Genomic DNA, 20,318 nt, shown 5'->3' with positions numbered 1-20,318 from the left:
AATAAAATTCAGGATAAAATTTACTTTCAAGGAATAGCTATATCCAACCTCACAGAGGTCTTGGGTTACTCTCTACTAATGTAACTTTGTGATAGTTTCTGTTTTAACAAGTGTGATGAAATTTTAGGAAAGCAGACTGTACAGGCAGGTCTCAAATTATAAGGCTGTGTCTAATTTTAAAACGAGTGTGGAGGGGTCAATAAAGCAAGGGCTTGGGTAGAAGAGAGTGAGGACTAGAGTCAGCAATGCTGTGGGAATCAGAGAGGCCAGGGAAAGGAAGGTGGAGAGAAGGCAGGAAGGACAGGGGAAGGACTGAGGGTCGAGGGGAACTTCAGGCCTATCGGCCTGAACTGAGTGCCAAGGAAAGTCATGGACCAGATCATCTTTAGTACCATTACAGGGCACATACAGGACAACAAGGGAATCGGGCACAGCCAGCATGGATTTAGGAGGGACAGGTCCTGCTTGATCAACCTGGTCTCCTTTTATGACCAGGTGACCCACTTGGAGAACGAGGGAAAGGCTGTGGATATTGTCTGCCTAACCTTCAGCAAAGCCTTTGATACTGTCTCCCGCAGCATTTTCCTGGAAAAGCTGGCTGCTCATGGCCTGGGCAGGTGCACTCTTTTGTTGGGTTAAGAACTGTCTGGATGGCTGGGACCCAGAGAGTGGAGGGAAGTTTATAAGTTCACTGTCAAAGGGATTGTTTCCAGATGCAAAATCATGCAACCACTTATTTGGTAACTTAAAAAGAAAGTGTAGTGTTCTCCATTTGCTTTTTATGCTATGATTGTTTTTACAGATTACCAATGGAACACTAGATGTAAAAAAAATGATGAAGACTTGGATTGTGCATAAAGGATTTCCTTTAGTCACTGTTGTCCGAAAGGGAAAGATAATTTCAGTACGGCAAGAGAAATTTTTGTATCGTATGGAACCAGAAAATTGGACATCAGATGCAAGGTTATTACCTTCTTAATACCTTTTATCTGTTAAAAGCAAGCTGGTGTCTTAAGTTTATACATCTTTCTGACTTGTATTCAGGCCTTTTAGTGTTTCCTTTGAAGTCAGGTAGTAACAGAGAATTCAGCACAAAACTTCATTCATCTAGTATCTGTCTGGAGGTCCATGTCTATTTCCACTGAAGCAACTGGTAAAAATTGGTGATACCCTTTGTAATCTGAATTTCTTACATGCATCCTTTTCTTGAAGCTTTTAAGCTTGACATCATGAGTTGGTTTTCAATACCAAAAGGCAGATCTCATAAGTAAAGATTTCTTTACATTTGAGAAAGTTTTGTGTGTTTAACAAGACTCTAAAGAAAGGCAGGCTGCAGAAGTTTCACAGAAGTTACAGGTGCATGTATCCTACTTTAGACCCCCTGCTTCTAACTTCCAAAATTCAGCTGTATACCTTGGGCTTTACCACAAGAAGGTAGAGAAGCTAGAATCAGTAGTTTCTTGGCTTCAAAATTTTAAGATGACACTACTACATGACAACAAGTGACAGAATGTACAACAGAGGCAATATCTATTTCCAAAACCTAAAAGGAAATACATACACAAATACTGAAGAAGCAAAGATGTGGCAGTTGGTAGATTTAAAATTTTGTTTACTGAAAATGTAACTTACCTTAGGACCCTCAACAGTGTCTTCTAACAAAAATATGTAAGTCTGAATTCTTTTGATATTTTGCTGGTTTTATTCAGTTTTTTTAAGTTTTAACAGGAGCTAAGTCCATTGCATCTCCTTGCAGAAAAATAGGTCTGTGAAAAAAATTTGTCTCTTGAAATGTAGGAATTTAGAAGGCTCTGGTTTATTTTGTTATGTGGAGAAAGAAAAGCAATGTGGGGTTGAAAGGTCAGGGAAGAAGGGAAGGATTTTTAAGCTAAGTAATTTCTGCTTCTAGTTAATGTAAATTTGGGGCAGGTATGAAAAGGTTTAGAAAAAGAGCAGTCTATGTGAGTCATACATAGAGGGGATCCCTGTCAAAATCAGATTAATATGTGAAGCTTCTTTCATCCCACTCAGATTTATGTTTTTCTCTAAATAGCCAGGTCCTTAACATCATTATGAGCCTCCTTAGCATTTCAGCTTGCAGTTCACTTAAGAAAGTCTTTGTGCTATACAATGAATTTTGAATTCTATACCATGATTTGGAATTTGAGTCTTGTACTTGGATAATTTTTTAATTTTAGTTAAAAACTTGTATAAGATCAGAAAAACAATGTTGGACTCATGTAAAAATCATACTGGACAAATTTCTGACGCAGCTAGAGATTTACTATCTGTATGATATTGGACTAGCTACCTAGCATGCTGGAACTGGGAAAGAAGTACTAGGAAAAGTAGAGTCCATCAGGGACTAGTGTGGTTTAAGATCTTAATCAGTGATCAACACAGTGGGATCAAGTGCTCCTGCAGAGAATTTGTAGATGACACCAAGCTGAGTGGTGCAGTTGGTGTGCCGGGGGGAAGGGATACCATCCAGAGGAATCTGGACAAGCTTGAGCAGTGGGTCCTTAGTAAGGCCAGCGTCTGGTATCAACACAGGCTGGGGGATGAACAAATCAAGAGCAGCCTTGCAAAGGAGGACTTGAGGGAGTTGTGGTTCTGGACACAGGCCAGCAGTGTGCATTCACAGCCCAGAATTCCAATTGTATCTTGGGCTGCATCCAAAGCAGTGTGGCAGCAGGGGAGGGAGGGGATTCTGCCCCTCCATTCTGTTCTGGTGAGAGCCCACCTGGAACCCTGCATCCAGCTCTGGGGTCCCAGCACAGGGAGGACACGGACCTGTTGGAGTGAGTCCAGAGTAGGTTCACAAAAACAATCAGATGGACGTAACACCTCTCTTATACAAGGACAGACAGACAATTTGGGCTGTTCACCGTGGAGAACAAAAGACTCTGGGGAGACCTCACTGCATTCTTTCAAGTACTTAAAAGAAAGATGAGGACAGACTTTTTAGCAGATCCTGTCATGATAGGACAAAGAATAATCGTTTTAAAATAAAAAAGGGTAGATTTAGACTAGATATAAGGAATAGTATTTTCACGATAAGGGTGGTAAAAGTGGCACTGGTGGCCCAGAGAGGTGGTCAATGCCCCATCCCTGAAAACATTCAGGGCCAGGTTGAATGGGACTCTGAGCAACATGATCTCGTCAAAGATGTTCCTGCTTATTGCAGGGAACCTGGACTAGATGACCTTAAAAGGTCTCTTTGAATCCAGTCTGTTCTGTAAAATTTACCCATTTTTCAGCATGGTGGGATTTAAAAAATAACTTCTGTACATGCTGTGCATTTATTCTTTCATCATATTCTGATTACGTAAGTGAGATTTATAGTTTATTATTCCACATACTAGAACTCAGTGATTCTAGTACTATTAGTATACAAAATGATATAAATTAAATTATAATAAAACAAATTAAATTAAAACAAACCATTCAAGGGAAATAGTATGTATGTAACATGTCAATAAACATTTGTTTTTCTTTGCAGTTACCTGTGGCATATTCCGCTCACTTACATAACAAATAGGTGCAACTTCACCCATTGCACTAATGCCTATTTGCTGGATCAGAAGTCAGGTATGTGACTAAAAGCTTTGGTAGCAAGTTACTTTAGTGTTACAGATAAATGATTTTTCTGAGAGCACCCTTGAGTAAGATGTGAAGCTGAAGACATACAGGGTATAAAATAATTTCAGAGATCTGGAGCAGAGCACTGCTGGTGTTGTCATCATCAGAGAGCTGGTACCCTGTAGCACTGTGTGTATAAATACATGGCAGCAACTGGAACAGAATCATAGGTTTCAAATTTTTAAAAGCCTATGCTTTTCATGACAGTGCATACACACAGTCTCTCAAACTGCATGTTCTTTAGAGAGCAAGTTATGTGAAAGTTGATCTGCCAGTTTGCTGAAACGTTAGCAAGTAACTTTCCACTGAAATGTTTATTTTATTTAACTGTATAGGAAAATACTGTATTTGGAACTGTAGGTGAGGCTTTTTGAAAGAACAACTGGACAAAAGGAGAAAAATTCACTGATGCAGCTTGGGGCGGCCTGTGATAATGTTCATTCAATCAGGTGTAGGAAGAGGGATGTGGAAGTACAACCTGGAATTTTTGAGCCATCTTTCAAAACCTTCTTACTGGCTTTTCCTTTGTCATTATAGGGGGAAATAGTGGGAGAGAATTTACTGTCTCTCGGGTATGAGTCTACTTCATAGATTTTGATTTGGACAAAAAGTTGTTAAATATTTGTTTCAGCTGATAACATATTGTCTGTCCACTAGCTGTCATTGAACTTCCAGAAGAGGTGGAATGGATAAAATTCAATGTGGACATGAATGGCTATTACATAGTACACTATGCTGAAGACTGGAAAACACTGATTGATCTCTTGAAAAAAAACCACACTGCTCTGAGTCCTAAAGACAGAGCAAATTTGATCAACAATATCTTCAACCTTGCACGGTAAGACTTCTGTATTGTAAAAGGTATTTAATATGTGTTTCAAGTTTTCTCCAAGTCAGAGAAGATCAGATTTAGTTGCTAGAGACAACTGCTTTAAAGGAAATTTAACTCAGTCTTCAGTAGCCTTGTTGGAACTGTTCACTGATGCTCTAGATGTTATCTCCTCTTCTTTATTGCATAATCTATTTGTTTGGATTACAGAGAGCCACATGATAGTTTCCATTTCTGAAAGTTCTGTTTTCTTTAGTGTCCAATAATCTGCCTGCTAACTGTTTTCCTGTACTCTAGTGCTCCACTTTGGAAAGTAAGCTATTTTCCTCTTAAATTTTTGCTGGTGCCCTCTCATGTATTTCACCACCACTGTCAGAAGCAGGTGAGGCAGAACATATTGGATTGTCTCTTCAGAAACTGCTGTTCTATCTGAGTACCCCTATTTATGATAAATATTTTCAGACATCCTTGCCACACTTCCTTACCCATTTTCAATTTTTGTTAACTGGAGGCATGTTAGTGGCCATCATTGCATTGTTGTAATCTTGCTGAAGTTAAAATATGAAAATTTCTACCTGTAAATTGTTTCTTATGTCACCCCCTCTATTACCTTACCTCTCTGTTAGTATAATGGAAAGCATCACTTCTGATTTGTTTCAGTGTTTCAATGCTTTTGTTTTGTAATCCATTTTAATGTTTGTGTTCATTGACCCATAGTCTAGGAAGAGAGTCTCTGGAAAAGGCCTTTGAGTTGATTGATTACCTCAACAAAGAGAACAGCACTGCACCACTTACTCAAGCTTTGTTTCAGCTGAGTCTTATATACAGTCTTTTAGACAAAAAAGGTGAACAACAACTGGCAGCAAGAGTCATGGTATGTCTTAGTTTTTCATAAATGATAATTCTAAATAATTAGCTATAATGTTCTTTATACTTACATTCTCTTTTTATGTGTTGACTGCTGAACATACTCATTAATTTCACTAAGTTGGATGGGAATTCTAGAGAGTTGCCAGTCTTTCCAGCTTTTTCTAGTGGTCTCTTACCAAAATGCTACATTTTTTGGACCAGCTTCTTCTCCTCTTCTTCCCCTCTTTCCATGCCATACCCATATGCCCCAAAATATTTTGTAGGGGATGTGGTGCAGTGGTGTCTGGGGCTATCTTAAAGTGCCCATACTGGTCAGTTTAGTACAAATATGTAATTAAACAGATTCCTTATACTTTTCTTGTACAGAAAAGTTATTTTCAAAAGTTATAGTGGCTAGAGATCGTAGATCTAATTGCTTTGTAGAGAGACAAGAAAAAAAACTGGAACTGTTTTCTGTAGAAATAGAAACACAAGGATGGTTGTCATTGTCCTGTTCCAGTTGTGTAATACAGTGTAGTTCTACAGACTTGACAGTGAAATCAATATTGTAGGTTCAGTTCTTGATGAGTATATGTCTTTCATTTCTCTGTTTACCTTCTTATTATGGAGCTTCTTCTCCATATTCATCTACTGGTTTAAAATGACCTTTGCTGCTTAGCAGTGTAAAACATCAGTAAAGAGATTTAGTCTATAAGAAAACTATTAAATTATTAGATAGAATAGCAGACATTTTTTCTTTATGCAACAAGGGATAATTAGTGAGTGCTTAAGGAAACATAAGAAAAAAAAAGAAGTATTGTAATTTACCCAAAGTTGTTATGAATCTGCTATAAACAGCCCAAGCTCTGGTTGGCAGTGCAGTATCTATGCAGTTTTATTTAAGTTTAGAATTTTCAGCTGAGATGTGGTAGCTGATCAGACATCCAGCTGTGGTTTTGGCAAGCTACAGAACTACAAAACTAAAGGGTGTTCAGCCTATAGACATACAAAAGTTGTTTCTTTTTGGTAAATGAACGTGTATTTACTGTGAGTTGGTGAAGTTAAAAGCAGTTAAACATACAGAAGTTGTAGTGCTTTGTGATTGTAAGCTGATTACAAGCAAGTCTGAGCCAAGGCTCAGAGAGGAGTCTTCAGTTTCCATGTGCAGTTAAGATGTAACCTGGCCCATCTTTCAGATTTATGTCTTATCTGATACTTATTCCTACAGTTAAGAAATAGCATTTGTAAGTTGGAATAAATAGATGAAAAACTACTGTGTTTAGCTTCCACAGTTCAAAAGCTCAACCTTTTATTTTTTTCCTACATTAAACTAATTTTATATATAGGAAATCCTCTTGGAAGGGATTAGCTATTGCTAGTAACTTTTTCCTCCTTTAGCATAGGATAGAGGACTTGCTTGGAGATAAAATGGATCAACAGCAATGGACAGATGATGGGACCCTGTCTGAACGAGATCTCCGGTCAACACTGCTGGCTTTTGCCTGCACCCATGATATAAGAAACTGCAGAACAACTGCTGCTAAGATGTTTGAGACGTGGATGAAGTCTAACGGAACAATTAGGTACCACAAAAACTGAGCTTCTACTTCCTTTACCCATCTGCTTTCCTGTTGCATGGCCACCATTGTACTTGGGAAAAACACCCCAACAGCAAACAGAACAATCAAAAAACAACCCCACCACACCACCACCACTGACTTAGTATTGATAAAGAATGTGATTCTAACTTGTAACTGTTCCATGTGTAGAAGTAATTTCTGTTTCACAATGAGAGGGTGACTGTGTTAGACTTTGTCTCTGGGCTCATTTAGTTTTAACTGCAAAACCAGCTATAAATTTTTTTCATCTGCATTTCCTGAGAAGCATGCTGAAAGAGGATTAGTGGCAAAGCCAAAGCACATGTTATTGTCATGCAGAATTCCTTCTACTATGGATTCAATGTGCATTTTGAGCTGTAGAAAATACTCAATTTTGTGTACAATTGACTTTGTTTTCATGTGACTAAATGATTTGCGTTTTCCTAGTGACTGAAAGAATTAGATTGGCATGAATTCAATAATGCCAAATCTTTACAATTGCTACAGAATCAAATTGCTCCAAAGAGAGGCATCTCCTTCAAGTCAATATTTTAATTTTGTGACTTCTCTCTTCTTTCCTCAGGTGAGCATTTTTGTACCCCCAATGTTTATTTGTTTTGTTGTTTTTGTTTTTCCTTGTAGTCTTCCTAGTGATGTTATGAAAGCCATATTTGCAGTTGGAGCCAAGTCTAATGATGGCTGGGAATTCCTCCTGAAAATGTACTTCTCTTCAGTTTCTGAAGCAGAGAAAAGTAAAATGATTGAAGCCTTGGCCAGCACAGAAGATGCCAGAAAGCTGATCTGGTATGAAGGAGCCAAAAATTGTATGCAGTGTAAATTACAAGTGATAAAATCTTCTTGGAAAAGTGCATTTCCTTTTTTCTATTGTTGAAAAAATTTCTGATTGCTAAAGAAAATCCATCCAAATGTTTTGCCCAGGCTTCCATACACACAAAGAACCTGATATTTTTTTACTTAAAAATAACTTATGTAACAGAACAACACAAAAACCCAAATTCTGAATATGCATAAAGAGAAAAGAACTGAACTTACAGGCTTTGCACTACTGGTAACGCAAAATTTCAGATTTTGCAGTGCAAGTAGCAAAATTGCAGGCTGCTCTATAGAGCCTTAAAAGATTGATATATCTTTATAATCAAAATAATAACTAGTTGAGGTATATTTTTGTTTGGGGTTTTTTTCTCTTCTTATTTCCATTTCTTTCTTTGGGTGAAAATTTGACTTTACATTATGTTCCTCTCTGTAGACTAAATCTTAATACTGCATGGACAATGCAAACTTGTCCTCTAATTTGTCTTCAGTTTCCCTCTCTTATGTCTTCATTGTATTGTTTTTCTTTTACAAATTAATAGAATTTACTTCATCTTTTCCAACACCAGTGAAAGTTCAGGTACTTGGATTAGAGCTAAGGTCATTCTGACTTCTGGAAATTAAAGTTAAGTAAATACAGTTGTTGTAATAAAATGTAACCTTGATTTCTTCCAGGTGCCAGAATTTGCTTGCTTGATATAATACATCATCTTTTCCATCTAATTGAGGACTTTCAGGAAACCTGTGTGAACATATGAATGATGTTTTTTTTCCTGTCTCTTTGCATATGCTTTGTCTCCTAGGCTAATGCAGAACAGTCTTGAAGGAGAAATCATCAGGTCACAGGAGCTTTCACATATCATAGCAACCGTTAGCCAGAGTTTGCCTGGATATTTGCTGGCCTGGGACTTCGTCAAAGAGAACTGGGAAAAGCTTACACGAAAGTAAGGCTTTTCATGCAGCTGAAACTTTCAAACTGAGAGTGGCAAAAGCACCTGTTTCTTTTTTCAAACAAGACAATAAATAGGAGTGTTCATATAAGAATATTCATATTAAAATTCTAAAACATGTTTTAAAATCAGAGTTTATAAATACAACTTGCTACATCAACAATCATCCTAGACATTCCCAATAATTCTCAACAGTCTTGATCTTAATTTCTCTTGAAAGGTTGCTGTCTCTAAGATGATTGGTTCAGTTGAAAGATATTTATGTGAATCAAAATGATTCAAAAGGACATCCTGGGAAATAATTCAGCATTTATATTTTCTGAATTGCCACAGCACTCCTAAAACCAAGTAACCGAAATATCCCACTTGCTTCAGAAATGTGTTGTCTTTCACTGTCCTTGAAGGTAACCAGCAGGAAAGCTGGCCCCCCAAGTCTTCAGAAAGCCAACAGTACTAGAAACCTCTGTTTGTAAATCCCAGCTTTGATTTTAAATAGTTTCATGCTGCTTGAAAAGTTTCTCCTCTAGGAAGACTTCCTCTAGCAAGCTCTTTATAACCAATATTACAGAGTTACTTCGTTTGAAAGAAAACCTGGTTGCAGGTTCAGTTCTGGTAGAGCTTTAGAACACATACATACCACAAATACAGATCTTGATATTCACTGTGTGGTGTCCTCAGTTCTTTACTATTTGATCTGTGATAGAAGTTTGAAAATTTTCCATGGCTTTTGCTCTGATGTTACATTTTAGAGGGAATAGGGAGCTAGAGGCTTGGATTTCTAAGATCATATATTTCTTTTGAAAAATAAGGTATGTAACTTTAATATAAGGTATTGCATTTAAGGGCTTTTAATATTTTTGAACTGCTAAACAAAAAAGTAGAAATAATAGAAAAGAATGCATACATATACCAAAACTGCATCTTAAAGTGTCTCCTAGCTGAAAATGTTTGTTTGTCTTACAGGTTTCACCTAGGCTCATATACTATCCAAAATATTATTACCTGGTCAACTTCTCAGTTTGCAACAAAGGCACATCTGCTTGAGGTTGGTGGCACAATCTACCAGAAAGGGTTATTTTCTAGTGCCAGTGCTGTTTTCATTTAGTTGAAGGATGAGGAAAACACATGTTCATATGTTATTTATATCCTTGACACCCTGTTGAGAGTATGTATATCAATTGCTTTCCCTGTTTCATACATGGTAAATATATACATGGACACCAGGAGATTATATACTGAGTCTGTGACAAAGTTGAACCCAGTTATTGGTTTATACTGTTGTGTTTTCCTGTACACTGGAACACACTGTCTCACAAAATAACGACTTGATCTATATGTAATTTTGGTCTAGATTTTTGTATACAAGATTTGCTTTCTGTATTTCTGAAATGTGATACTACGCCATAAAAATTGCTTTTTGCTGGTTTTTTCCATCATCAATCCCAAAGAGTTATTGTAGAAGTTGAGTATCAGTCAAGAGTTGTTTAATGGCTTTCAAAAAGCTCTGTTGTTTTCCCTAGCAAGGCCTTGAAGTTAATGTATCAAGAGTTGTTTACAGTTTAGTCTAATGTTTTCATTCAGATAATTTGATAAGGATTGGTGTTAATGGTTTGATCCATGATATTTTAAGTGTTAGCATTGACAGTTATAATGATGATGGGGTGTGGGGGCTGTTCCAGAATGCTGAAGAGGGTTGCTTGCAACAACCAATTATTTGTCACAGAATAGCACTCCTTTTCCAGAACTCTGCATACTCTCTGTTGGCTTTGTAATATGGTAAATGAATGTCTGTTTACTGGTGAAATGACATACTGAAACCAAATGAGTTAATGGTGCTGTATCCGTGAAAAATGCTTTACTTGCATTTTGGGAACTCCTTTGCAAGGTTTGCTTACTGCATAGATACAAACAATTCTCAAAAATAGATTTCCTGCAACATGTGTATAGCCTTTGCTGCTGAACCTGTAAACACCCTGTATTTTTCTGGCTAATGTTGATTTTAATTAAGATTTTCTTTTTCTTTCTTTTTTTCTTGCTATGCAGGTCAAGTCATTTTTTGAGTCAAAATCAGAAGAGAGTTCTCAACTGCATTGTGTAAAAGAGGCAATTGACACGATTCAGCTCAATATCCAGTGGATGGAGAGAAACTTGGCAAAGCTACAAGAACTGCTGTAGTGCATATGATACTGTGCTGTGTCAGCCATTTAGGAGCTCTGTGAGCAGTTATTGTGTTTTATTTGCGAAAGCCAGGGAGAAACCAGGCATCACTGCAACATTGCACTATTAAGGAATATAGATAGCTCAGGGCATGTCTCAGATAAAATTTTATTTTCCTTGAAGCATTTTGAGCAATATGTAAGTATTTACCCTGAAACTGTTTTCATCTATAGACCAAACATCTGCACAAATGATTAAATATAATTTTATATGTGAAACTTATGCTCTTTCCTTTGGAGTTGTGTTATAGTTTCTTGGCAGAGGGTTAATACTGACAGTCAGGTAAGAAAGAGTTACCGTGACTTCTTTGCAGACTGCTCATTGAGCAGTAGATTTTTTCTTAATGCAAAACTTTATGTGGTTTCCACATTTGTAGATATAGAAGCTGTTGTGAAACAGAATTACATTTCAGATATGTAAGTAGTAGTGAATGTTATAAAGTTCAAGAGACTAAATAAATACAGTTCCAATTCAGTTTAAGTTTGGATTTTTCATTTTCATTGTGTTCTTTAGGAATTACACATTAAAAAAATCTTATGCTAATAATATACAATTTGATATGTAAAAGTGGCTGGATGGTAACATGGAAAAGAAGAAACATAGCAAAGCTAAGCATTTTAGAGATGGGATTTTCAGAAATAGTGGTATGGCTTTGGAATTTGCACTCTGAATTTGTCAGTTTAGACAATCTCATCATTAATTGTCAAACTTCACCTGATTTTGTGGTATTGGTCTCTCACAAGCTGCACAGAATTGTATTTTTTTAGGTTTGTTCATCTGTTAGACTGATACTGATTTGTGCCCTTTTGACTACTGGCTTTCAGTTTCACCACTTGTTGCAGAGCATTTGCGGTTGATAGATTAGTCAGTCACTTCATTTTTTTAAGCTTCTGGTCTTTCATTGCCTGATAACTTGCAAATCACAGTGTAATTTGTCATCATTGTTCTGTCTTCATGGCATTAGTTTTAGGAAAGATTCTAATTTAGATTTTAATGATTTGTTTTTCTGCTATTGTAAAAAATCTTGTGAGACAAATCCTCAAAATCTTTTAAAGAATAGGAGCTAAAACACTATATGTGCAACACTATAAATATGCAATACCTGCAGTGCAATCTATGTCTTTCAGAAGTGGTGAAAAAAGCCATTTTGGACTTATAGAGTGTGTGTGTGTGTGTGTGTGTGTGTGTGTGTATATATGCAAAAGTAAACATACTTTATCTTTTCATTTCACTGCCAATGTATCTTTTGTGGATTCATGCAAGCCCAAGTCTGTTAAATTTAGAACTTTTAAATTATGGAATGAGAATTGCAATTAAGTATATCCTTGGAGTTTTTATACTGTCATGTGTAATTACTTCGATTCCATCTGTATTTTAAATCTTTCAAATTCTACAGAAATACCATTTCCATCTTTATATATTTGTATATATGTGTGTGTATGTGTATGTATGTATGTATGTATATGTACATATAAATACGTGTATGTATATATATATATATATATATATATATATATATATATATATATATATATATATATATACATGCCATCTTTTTCTTCCAGTCACTTCTTAAATTAGAAGTCAGTTGTAAACTTCCACTTTTCTATCTCTGCTGCCCCCTCACATGTGTTTTATTTCATTCTTGACCACAGTTTTGAGTCTTTAAAATTTAAAATCAAAACTGTGGAAGAGGATCCCATCTTCCTCCTGATTTCTGCTCTGGAATTTTAAAAGGTGTCACTATTCTATTGAAATGCTTTAGTGACAACTGTGAAGCAATAACATGGAACTGAGTTTTAGACAGGAAACTGTACCGAGAAAATCTGGAAAGTTGGGGAGATTTTTTTCATTTACCATTTGCCACATATGCATACTTTTGCTATGTCAGTTTTAGAGGTTTTAAAATTGTTTTTCTCTTAGGAAGTCTCCAGCTCTATTAATAAGTTGTATTGGAGTCAATTCCTCCTTCCATGAGAAATGCTTAAATATAATTCTCCTTTTTTGGATGTATTGGGAATTGATGGAAGACTGAAATGTGTAAGACCAATGCAAGGCAGACTGCCTTTGCTGGCAAAATTCATGTTGGACATGGGCTTAGGGCAGGGTGAGGGTCAGGAAAAGGGTGAGGTGTCAGTGCAAGACATAGAGCAGGAACCCAGTGTTAGGAGGACTGTGAAAAAGCCTCCAGGGGAAGGTGAGGACTGCCACTCCATCCTGAGAGCCAGAGAGAGTTGGATGTCCTGTTAGCTGGATTCTGTTTAGAGCTAGTATGAGTAAGGCCAATAAAGCTTAGTGCAGGACAAAAACTTGAACTGTTCAAGGTAACCCAGGCAGTGCAGGATTACGGAATTCTTAATGTAACTAAGTAGTACTTAGTAAGTGAGATTACCACATGTAGGACACCAACTGTTAGGGGCTGTACAAAATGCAAACTAATAGGCTGAAGTGTAATAAACAAATGTTTCCTTAGATGCCTTAGGAATTGACTTCATGAGCCAGCCTTAGCAATGCTAGAGGGATGACTATGGAATTTAAAGATACAGCAGGACTTCTGAAAGAGGATGCATCATTGGGTCAGGGTTGGTTTGGGAGTGATGGGCCGTGTGGCAAACCAAGCTTGGCCACTCCCAGAGGGATGTGGCTCCCACATAACCTTCAGTGTCTTTGATGCTATTGGCACAATTGTCCAGCAGCATCCTTTCCTTGGTAGTGCAGCTCCTCAGCTCAGAGGCTGTACAAGGACAGAGTGGCCACACAGGGCTTGATTCTGCACTTGATACTGTCTTTTACCTCCTCTTCATCTCCAGATCTCCAACTCCTTTGCTAAATTTCTGTGGTGGCAAGAGAAGAAGGCTGCTCACATCAGCACCTGCAGCTGCAGAAAGTGTTCCAGAGAGCAGAAGGCATAGCCCGAGGGTACTGCCAGTGTGTGCACTTCTCTCCCATCGCAGCCTGCAGCAGGGATTTACCTTGCCATTTCTTTCCACTCAGCATCTTCAGCCTCTCATACAGCTTTCTTCCAGCTCAGAGAACAAGTCATGAGGGATGTGATGCTCATGCTACTTGGTCCGGAGGACAAACTATACCCACTGGAATGGGAGTGTCTGGGGATAGAAGACAAAGCTCCATCCTGTTACTGTGGCTATTGTGCTCACATTCAAAGTGGGCATTAGATGCGCACGGATTCAGCCATTATTATTGGGCTAGGTCCTTACTCCTAGGTCTCTGCAGACTTGCCCAGAGCCATGGAGGAGGAACATCTGTTTCACCTCTGCATAAGAATAGACTGCTTTCTTCCCCCGCACTTCCATTTTTAAAGGCAGGATATCGCTAGGGAAACTGCGTTTAACTAAATTATGCACTTAAACTGTCCTAAATTAAAAAAAAAGTCTGGGAAAAGGTCATCTTGCTAAACAATGCCTCTTGTCCCTCACAAGAACGACTAGCCACATGGACCTCCCTGCAGAAGACCTCACATAGTCCCCACATAGCCCCCAGGAGATTAGTGAGTGATGTGGATTGTTGCAGTAGTAGTCTTGCTCTGTTGGAGCAAAGGCCTCCTCTTTCTGATGCTTCCAGCTGTGGGGTTCATGGTGCCCATGGTCGTGCCTGACTAGTGGTATCTGCACACCCTTGCACAGGATTCAGAGGTCTGCAAAAAAGTGGCATTTGCTCTTGATAGTGGGGAGCCAGCTGATGCAGAAACCACAATCAGTGGTTAAATCAGTGCATTCATCCAAGGAGGAAATACCAGCTTCTCTTGATTTCATTTTCACTGTATCCCTTAATGGTGCAGTCCTGTCCTTTCTTCAAAGTGCATTTTGCTCCAGCTTTGCAACAAGCCCAGGCAGCAAGTTGTGGAGGGATGGAATGTAAGAAAATAGTGCAGAAGGTAGTCTCATACCTGAGGAGTTGCAGCTGTACTAAGCACCAAAGATTAGGCACAGGCCTGCCCTTAATAGGCCACAGCTGTATCCAATAAGAAGAGTGCTACAAAAGAATGGGTTAGCTGGTTGAGAAGAGAGTTGGAGTTGTTGGCTGTGAAGAAGAAGTCAGTGCTGTGAGGAGCTGCCCGTGACAAATCACTGAGAAGGTATGAGAGCTTTGCAATATAATGACAACAATTGGTGAGGCTGATGTGATCCCATGGTGATTTGGGCAGAGAACTGTAGAGAGAGCAGTAAGGAGGTGATCCTGTGGTGGTTTGGGAAAAAGGAGTTAAATATTAAGCAATGTTGTCCCAGGGTGATTAGGAAGATGACTACAGACCTAAGAGAAATAAGGCTGTGGAGCTTAGGAGCTGAGCAGGTGGACCAAGAGCCTGGGAGCCTAAAAATCCAGATGAGTTGTAGCCAGGCAGACCTCAGAGCCTTGAAGTCTGGACAACGTATGAGACACCACCCCCAAGAAAAAGAGTGCTGGATATGAGGAGCGGATGCTACACACTTTACTTATTTGGTGTGTTGGAGCTGGCCCTGTACCCCTCTGCCAAGGTATGGCCCCAGTCCAGCAGAGACCCAGGATGGTGCCAGGTTCCCCTACAATGGCAGTGAGTGCAGCAGGACACAAGCTGTAACACGGAGCTCTGAGAGGCAGAGTCAAGCTGCACAGAAAGCATGTAAGAGAAGCCTTCTAAACTTGTATAGTGGCCATCTCCAGAGTAACCTGATGTGATTTGGGATTGGGCTGTGGGGTGAGGTGCAGCCAGAGATGGAGCCCAGCGTAGCACTGAGAGCAGCAGGGGATGCTGCCTGGTCTGGACCTGATAGACTTCAACACCTGGAGTACAGGTGAGCCGCTGGAGACACAGTGGGAAGCAACATGGCAGTGTGTGCATCAGGACACAAGCTGTGTGATAGAAGTGGCAAATGGCATGGCCACAGCAGCAGCCAGTGCCTCAGCAATAGCATAGCCCCTGAGGAGTACAGGGGGAGGTTTGCTAAGTTGCTGCTACATGAGCACTGGAACAAAAGCAACATGGAGCTCTGAGAGGCAGAGTCAAGCTGCACAGAAAGCATGTAAGAGAAGCCTTCTAAACTTGTATAGTGGCCATCTCCAGAGTAACCTGATGTGATTTGGGATTGGGCTGTGGGGTGAGGTGCAGCCAGAGATGGAGCCCAGCGTAGCACTGAGAGCAGCAGGGGATGCTGCCTGGTCTGGACCTGATAGACTTCAACACCTGGAGTACAGGTGAGCCGCTGGAGACACAGTGGGAAGCAACATGGCAGTGTGTGCATCAGGACACAAGCTGTGTGATAGAAGTGGCAAATGGCATGGCCACAGCAGCAGCCAGTGCCTCAGCAATAGCATAGCCCCTGAGGAGTACAGGGGGAGGTTTGCTAAGTTGCTGCTACATGAGCACTGGAACAAAAGCAACATGGAGCTCTGAGAGGCAGAGCCAGAGCTGCCGAGAAAACATGTAAGAGAAGCCTTCAAAAATTGTATAGTGGCCGTCTCCAGAGTAACCTGATGTGATTCGGGATTGGGCTGTGGGGTGAGGTGCAGCCAGAGATGGAGCCCAGCGTAGCACTGAGAGCAGCAGGGGATGCTGCCTGGTTCGGACCTGACTGACTTTGACCCCTGGAGTACAGGTGAGCCGCTGGGGACACAATGAGAAATAACATATCAAGAACAGATTGTTTCATCTACTTGGAAAACAGAGCAGGGCAAGAGAGGCTTGCAATGGCCAACTAATACAACGAAGATCTGTAAAAAGAAGAAGAGAATTGTTAAAGCAGCAGTTGGAGCTAGAGACAGAGTAGTTCTGTCATTCACTATGGTGTATTTGCTGATGAAATGTGCATTTTGTTTGTGAATTGCAACTATTAATCTTTGATTAGGCATAATTTAAATTTTATATTCCATAGGCATAAGTACACTTGACAGATACTAGATCCATGTTGTTCAAGTCATAAAACTATTGATAAAATTATGTAACTGTTGATTTGTTACTACCCTAATATATAGCCATTAACTTACTCTTGTGAGTTGCCTTATAAAGTTGTACAGCTATTGATATCATCAATATTCTAGAAGTGTAAGTATAAGAGTTTCTGATAATATGTAATGTAAGTTTGAGTAATCAAAGTCAGCGCACAGACAAATTCTGAAGTTAAATAGAAATTACACAAAAAATGCTTTACTAGGTTTGCTGTCTTTTGCAAAGAGCCCTGCAAAAGATAGTAAACAGCACATTAGTTTATGAAAAGCCTTAGGTTGATTTCTAGACTTTGAAAAGCAAAACTAAATCAGAACTTTAGAAATACATGCTCTTACTGTGCCGTGTTGCCTGAACATTTGTATACTGTTAGTCATAAGTGAGATATGTGAATATGTTATAATATCAATTTACTTGAACATATCTTTCTAGAGATGCTGCAACTTTGTAATTAAAAGAAGAGGGGGAATTGGGGAGGGATGGAATGTAAGAAAATAGTGCAGAAGGTAGTCTCACACCTGAGGAGTTGCAGCTGTGCTAATCACCAAAGATTAGGAGCAGGCCTGCCCTTAATAAGAAGAGTGCTTCAAAAGAGTGCTGGTTGAGAAGAGAGTTGGAATTGTTGGCTGTGAAGGAGTCAGTGCTGTGAGGAGCTGCCCATGGCAAATCACCGAGAAGGTTTGAGAGCTTTGCAATATGATGACAACAGCAAGTGTTCCTGAAGTTACAAAACCTCTTCTCAAATTTCAGCTTTGGCTGAACAACTCAAATTTGTTCATGACTCATTTTAGAAAAACCTCAGTTTTTTTTTAAATCTTTGCATGGCATAAGGTGACAAGATCAAATTAGCCTAATGATAATGAACTCAAGAATAACAGAAAATCCAAGACCAATGTCTGCAGCCATCACATCATTCTTGTGACCTCTCCAAGTTAGGAGTAGCCTCTGTGAGAAATCCAACTATGAATTATCCTGCCCTGTGGTGAAGGTCACACCAGAGCTTCTGGGGAGGTTTTCCCCCTTGGTTTAAAAGCTGTAATATTTTTTAAAGCCTGTGGAAATAACTGTGTTGATTCATGTAGTATCACAGCACATTTTGCTGCATATGCTTTAACACTGTGCAGCAGGCATAGAGACTTTGTGCAGTGGACAAACCCACAACAGTGGTGGCCCTTCTACCAGGATGTCAGCAGACACCCCTTTCCCACTTCTCATACTGAATATTGACAGCATTGCTCATCATTCCCCGGTTAGTTGCTGCCTCTTCATTTGTATAGCAGGGGGAAGGTACAAGCTGGGGCTGGGTGTGTACAGCTCTCTTACGTCCTCCCAGGCATCATCCGTTCCTGCCTCCATGCAATCCATAACCATCATACCTTGGCAAAGCTTCTCCTCCAGGGACAGTTCTAAAAACACAGGCTTGTAGCTTTTCCCACACCCATATAAAACACCCTGTAGTATCACCTATATTCCATGCAGTGGGAATCTGAAAGTATTTATTACAGAGGGAGAGGCTGAGAGTTTCAGACCAAAAATAAATTTTCTGCCCTGTTCCTAAGGGGAAAAAAAACTGAGGAGCAGTGGGGAGGGGAAATTTCCAAACTGGAGGAGATATGAAAGCAAAACCAAAAACCTGCAGTTTTGACCACAGCAACTTTCAGTGTGTAAAGGTGACACCTGTAGGCCTCCTTAGATCACACTTGGCCATGGGATGTGGCCATCAACAACAAAGGCCCTTAAGAACCTGTAAGGGTGAAACTTGTGGAATGGTACCACATGATATTCAGGCTTCCCTTGGTACAAACACACTTTCCAGGGAAAACCCTTATCCTATTATTCTCTTTTTTTCTCCTTTTTTGTCTTTATCTTTTTTCTCTCTTTTTTCTCTTTTCTCTTTAATTTTCTCTTTTTTTCCTCTTTTTCTACTTTTGCTTTTGCAAAAGCCAAAGGCGTCAAACTCATGCCCACTTTGCCCAAAACACCACTGCTGGCATGGCATGAAGAGCATTACTGCCTTAAAAGCCAAAGAAATGCAGCAACAAACTGAAATAAATATTTTTGTTTCTCTTTCCCCTGTAACCAAGGTAGAGGAAGGGGATTACCAGATTTACTGAGTTCAAAGAAACAAAAACCCAGCCTCATCTTGGGCTTAAGTCTAACTGCAACTTGAAGGCGGGCTGCCTGGAGCCTGAGGCATGCTAGGGAGGGATTGATTGGCTGCAATTCAGGCTGTAGTAGACCACAACCCTTTCCTTCTGGGGCCTGCTGATCCAAAGGTAGCCTCAGTGCCAAAGGCCCACTGTGTCCTGCCCACGCTCCTCCTCCACGTGTGTGCAATGGCTGATGGTGACTTAGTTGCTGTAGAAATAAAGTGGCCTATTTTCACAGATAGCCATTTGTGCAGTCCCACTCATTTTTCTGTGTGAACCAAGGCCTCCCTGAGCTGGGATTTGCAAAATGCAGCTGTGGGCAGGCAAGTCAGGCCCAAAGGGAAAGGGTCCCTACAAAGGGCTGGAACTGCCCACTCAGAGAGAAGTGCAAGGGTGCAGTGTAATAAGGGAATGCAGATCCTAGGGGCTTCTGTGTCTTGGCAATAGCAGCTGGAAATACAGTGTCTTAGGCTTCTGATATCTGATCCTTCTGTGTGTGTGTGTGTGGTACAGCACACCAGGGAACTTGAAACTGGACTCTGGAACCTTCCATCTCCTTGATCTTTCCTGAACTTCATCAAAGGAAATTGGAGTTTGGTCAAAGAGAGGAACTTGTTGGCAGTAACTGAAATATCAGTCCAATGCACAGCCTGTGCTGTACCTCTTGAAATAGGGGTAAGCTGTTCAGCAGTCCAATGGAAACAACTAAATAAACAGGAAGGGGCTCTGGCTTTTTGAAGGAAAATGATTTTTAATTAGAATTTTTCACAGTTTGTTTCTAAACAACACCAAAAGAGTTTAGGCATTGAGACTTTTTTTTTCTTGAGGCCTCAAGTTGCATTTTTTTAATTGATTTTTTTGTCTCAAGCAAAGCAAATGAAAACAATTTCACAAATTGTTTTTAAAAATCAGGATATGTGTTGCTTTTAATTGTTGCTGCAAATTCTGTAGGATTTTTGGATGACAAGTAAAACTTGTATCATTGTCACAGTACTGGCACAGGTTGCCTGCCCAAAGAAGCTGTGGATGCCCCATTCCTGTTACCATTTGGGGCCAGCTTGGATGGGACTCTGAGCAACCTGGTGTAGTGGAAGGCATCCATGTGCACGGCCAGGGCTGGAAACTAGTGGATCCTTAAGGTACTTTCCAATCCAGACCTTTCTGTTGCTCTGTGTTGCCCTTCCCCCCCCCCCCCCCCGCCTCCAGGGCCAGCACCATGCCCAGAACATGGAACCAGTCCCTCTGTGACATCAGCTCCGGGGTCAAGAGCACTGCAGCTGTGCAAATTCTGTGGGCACTTCGTTGGCAGCT

The 20,318-nt window shown here is 39.8% G+C and overlaps 1 protein-coding gene across 3 annotated transcripts in view; it reads left to right on the top strand.

The window, feature by feature from the left end:
* Positions 1 to 11,396, top strand: part of LNPEP (leucyl and cystinyl aminopeptidase) — a 49,684-nt gene extending 38,288 nt beyond the window's left edge. For 2 of the 3 annotated variants that reach the window (XM_059873919.1, XM_059873921.1), the window contains 9 exons: positions 803 to 963; positions 3,503 to 3,591; positions 4,300 to 4,480; positions 5,189 to 5,345; positions 6,719 to 6,903; positions 7,561 to 7,722; positions 8,553 to 8,693; positions 9,663 to 9,744; positions 10,743 to 11,396. In XM_059873919.1, coding sequence (XP_059729902.1) covers positions 803 to 963; positions 3,503 to 3,591; positions 4,300 to 4,480; positions 5,189 to 5,345; positions 6,719 to 6,903; positions 7,561 to 7,722; positions 8,553 to 8,693; positions 9,663 to 9,744; positions 10,743 to 10,874 — 1,290 coding nt within the window. In that variant the 3' untranslated portion in view covers positions 10,875 to 11,396. The remainder of the gene's footprint in view (positions 1 to 802; positions 964 to 3,502; positions 3,592 to 4,299; positions 4,481 to 5,188; positions 5,346 to 6,718; positions 6,904 to 7,560; positions 7,723 to 8,552; positions 8,694 to 9,662; positions 9,745 to 10,742) is intronic. The other variant, XM_059873920.1, reaches the window with a different exon arrangement.
* Positions 11,397 to 20,318: the final 8,922 nt, after the last annotated feature.

This window comes from Haemorhous mexicanus, chromosome Z (assembly GCF_027477595.1).
Source record: "Haemorhous mexicanus isolate bHaeMex1 chromosome Z, bHaeMex1.pri, whole genome shotgun sequence".
NCBI classification, from domain to species: Eukaryota; Metazoa; Chordata; class Aves; order Passeriformes; family Fringillidae; genus Haemorhous; species Haemorhous mexicanus.
This window is presented reverse-complemented; position numbering and strand designations above follow the sequence as displayed.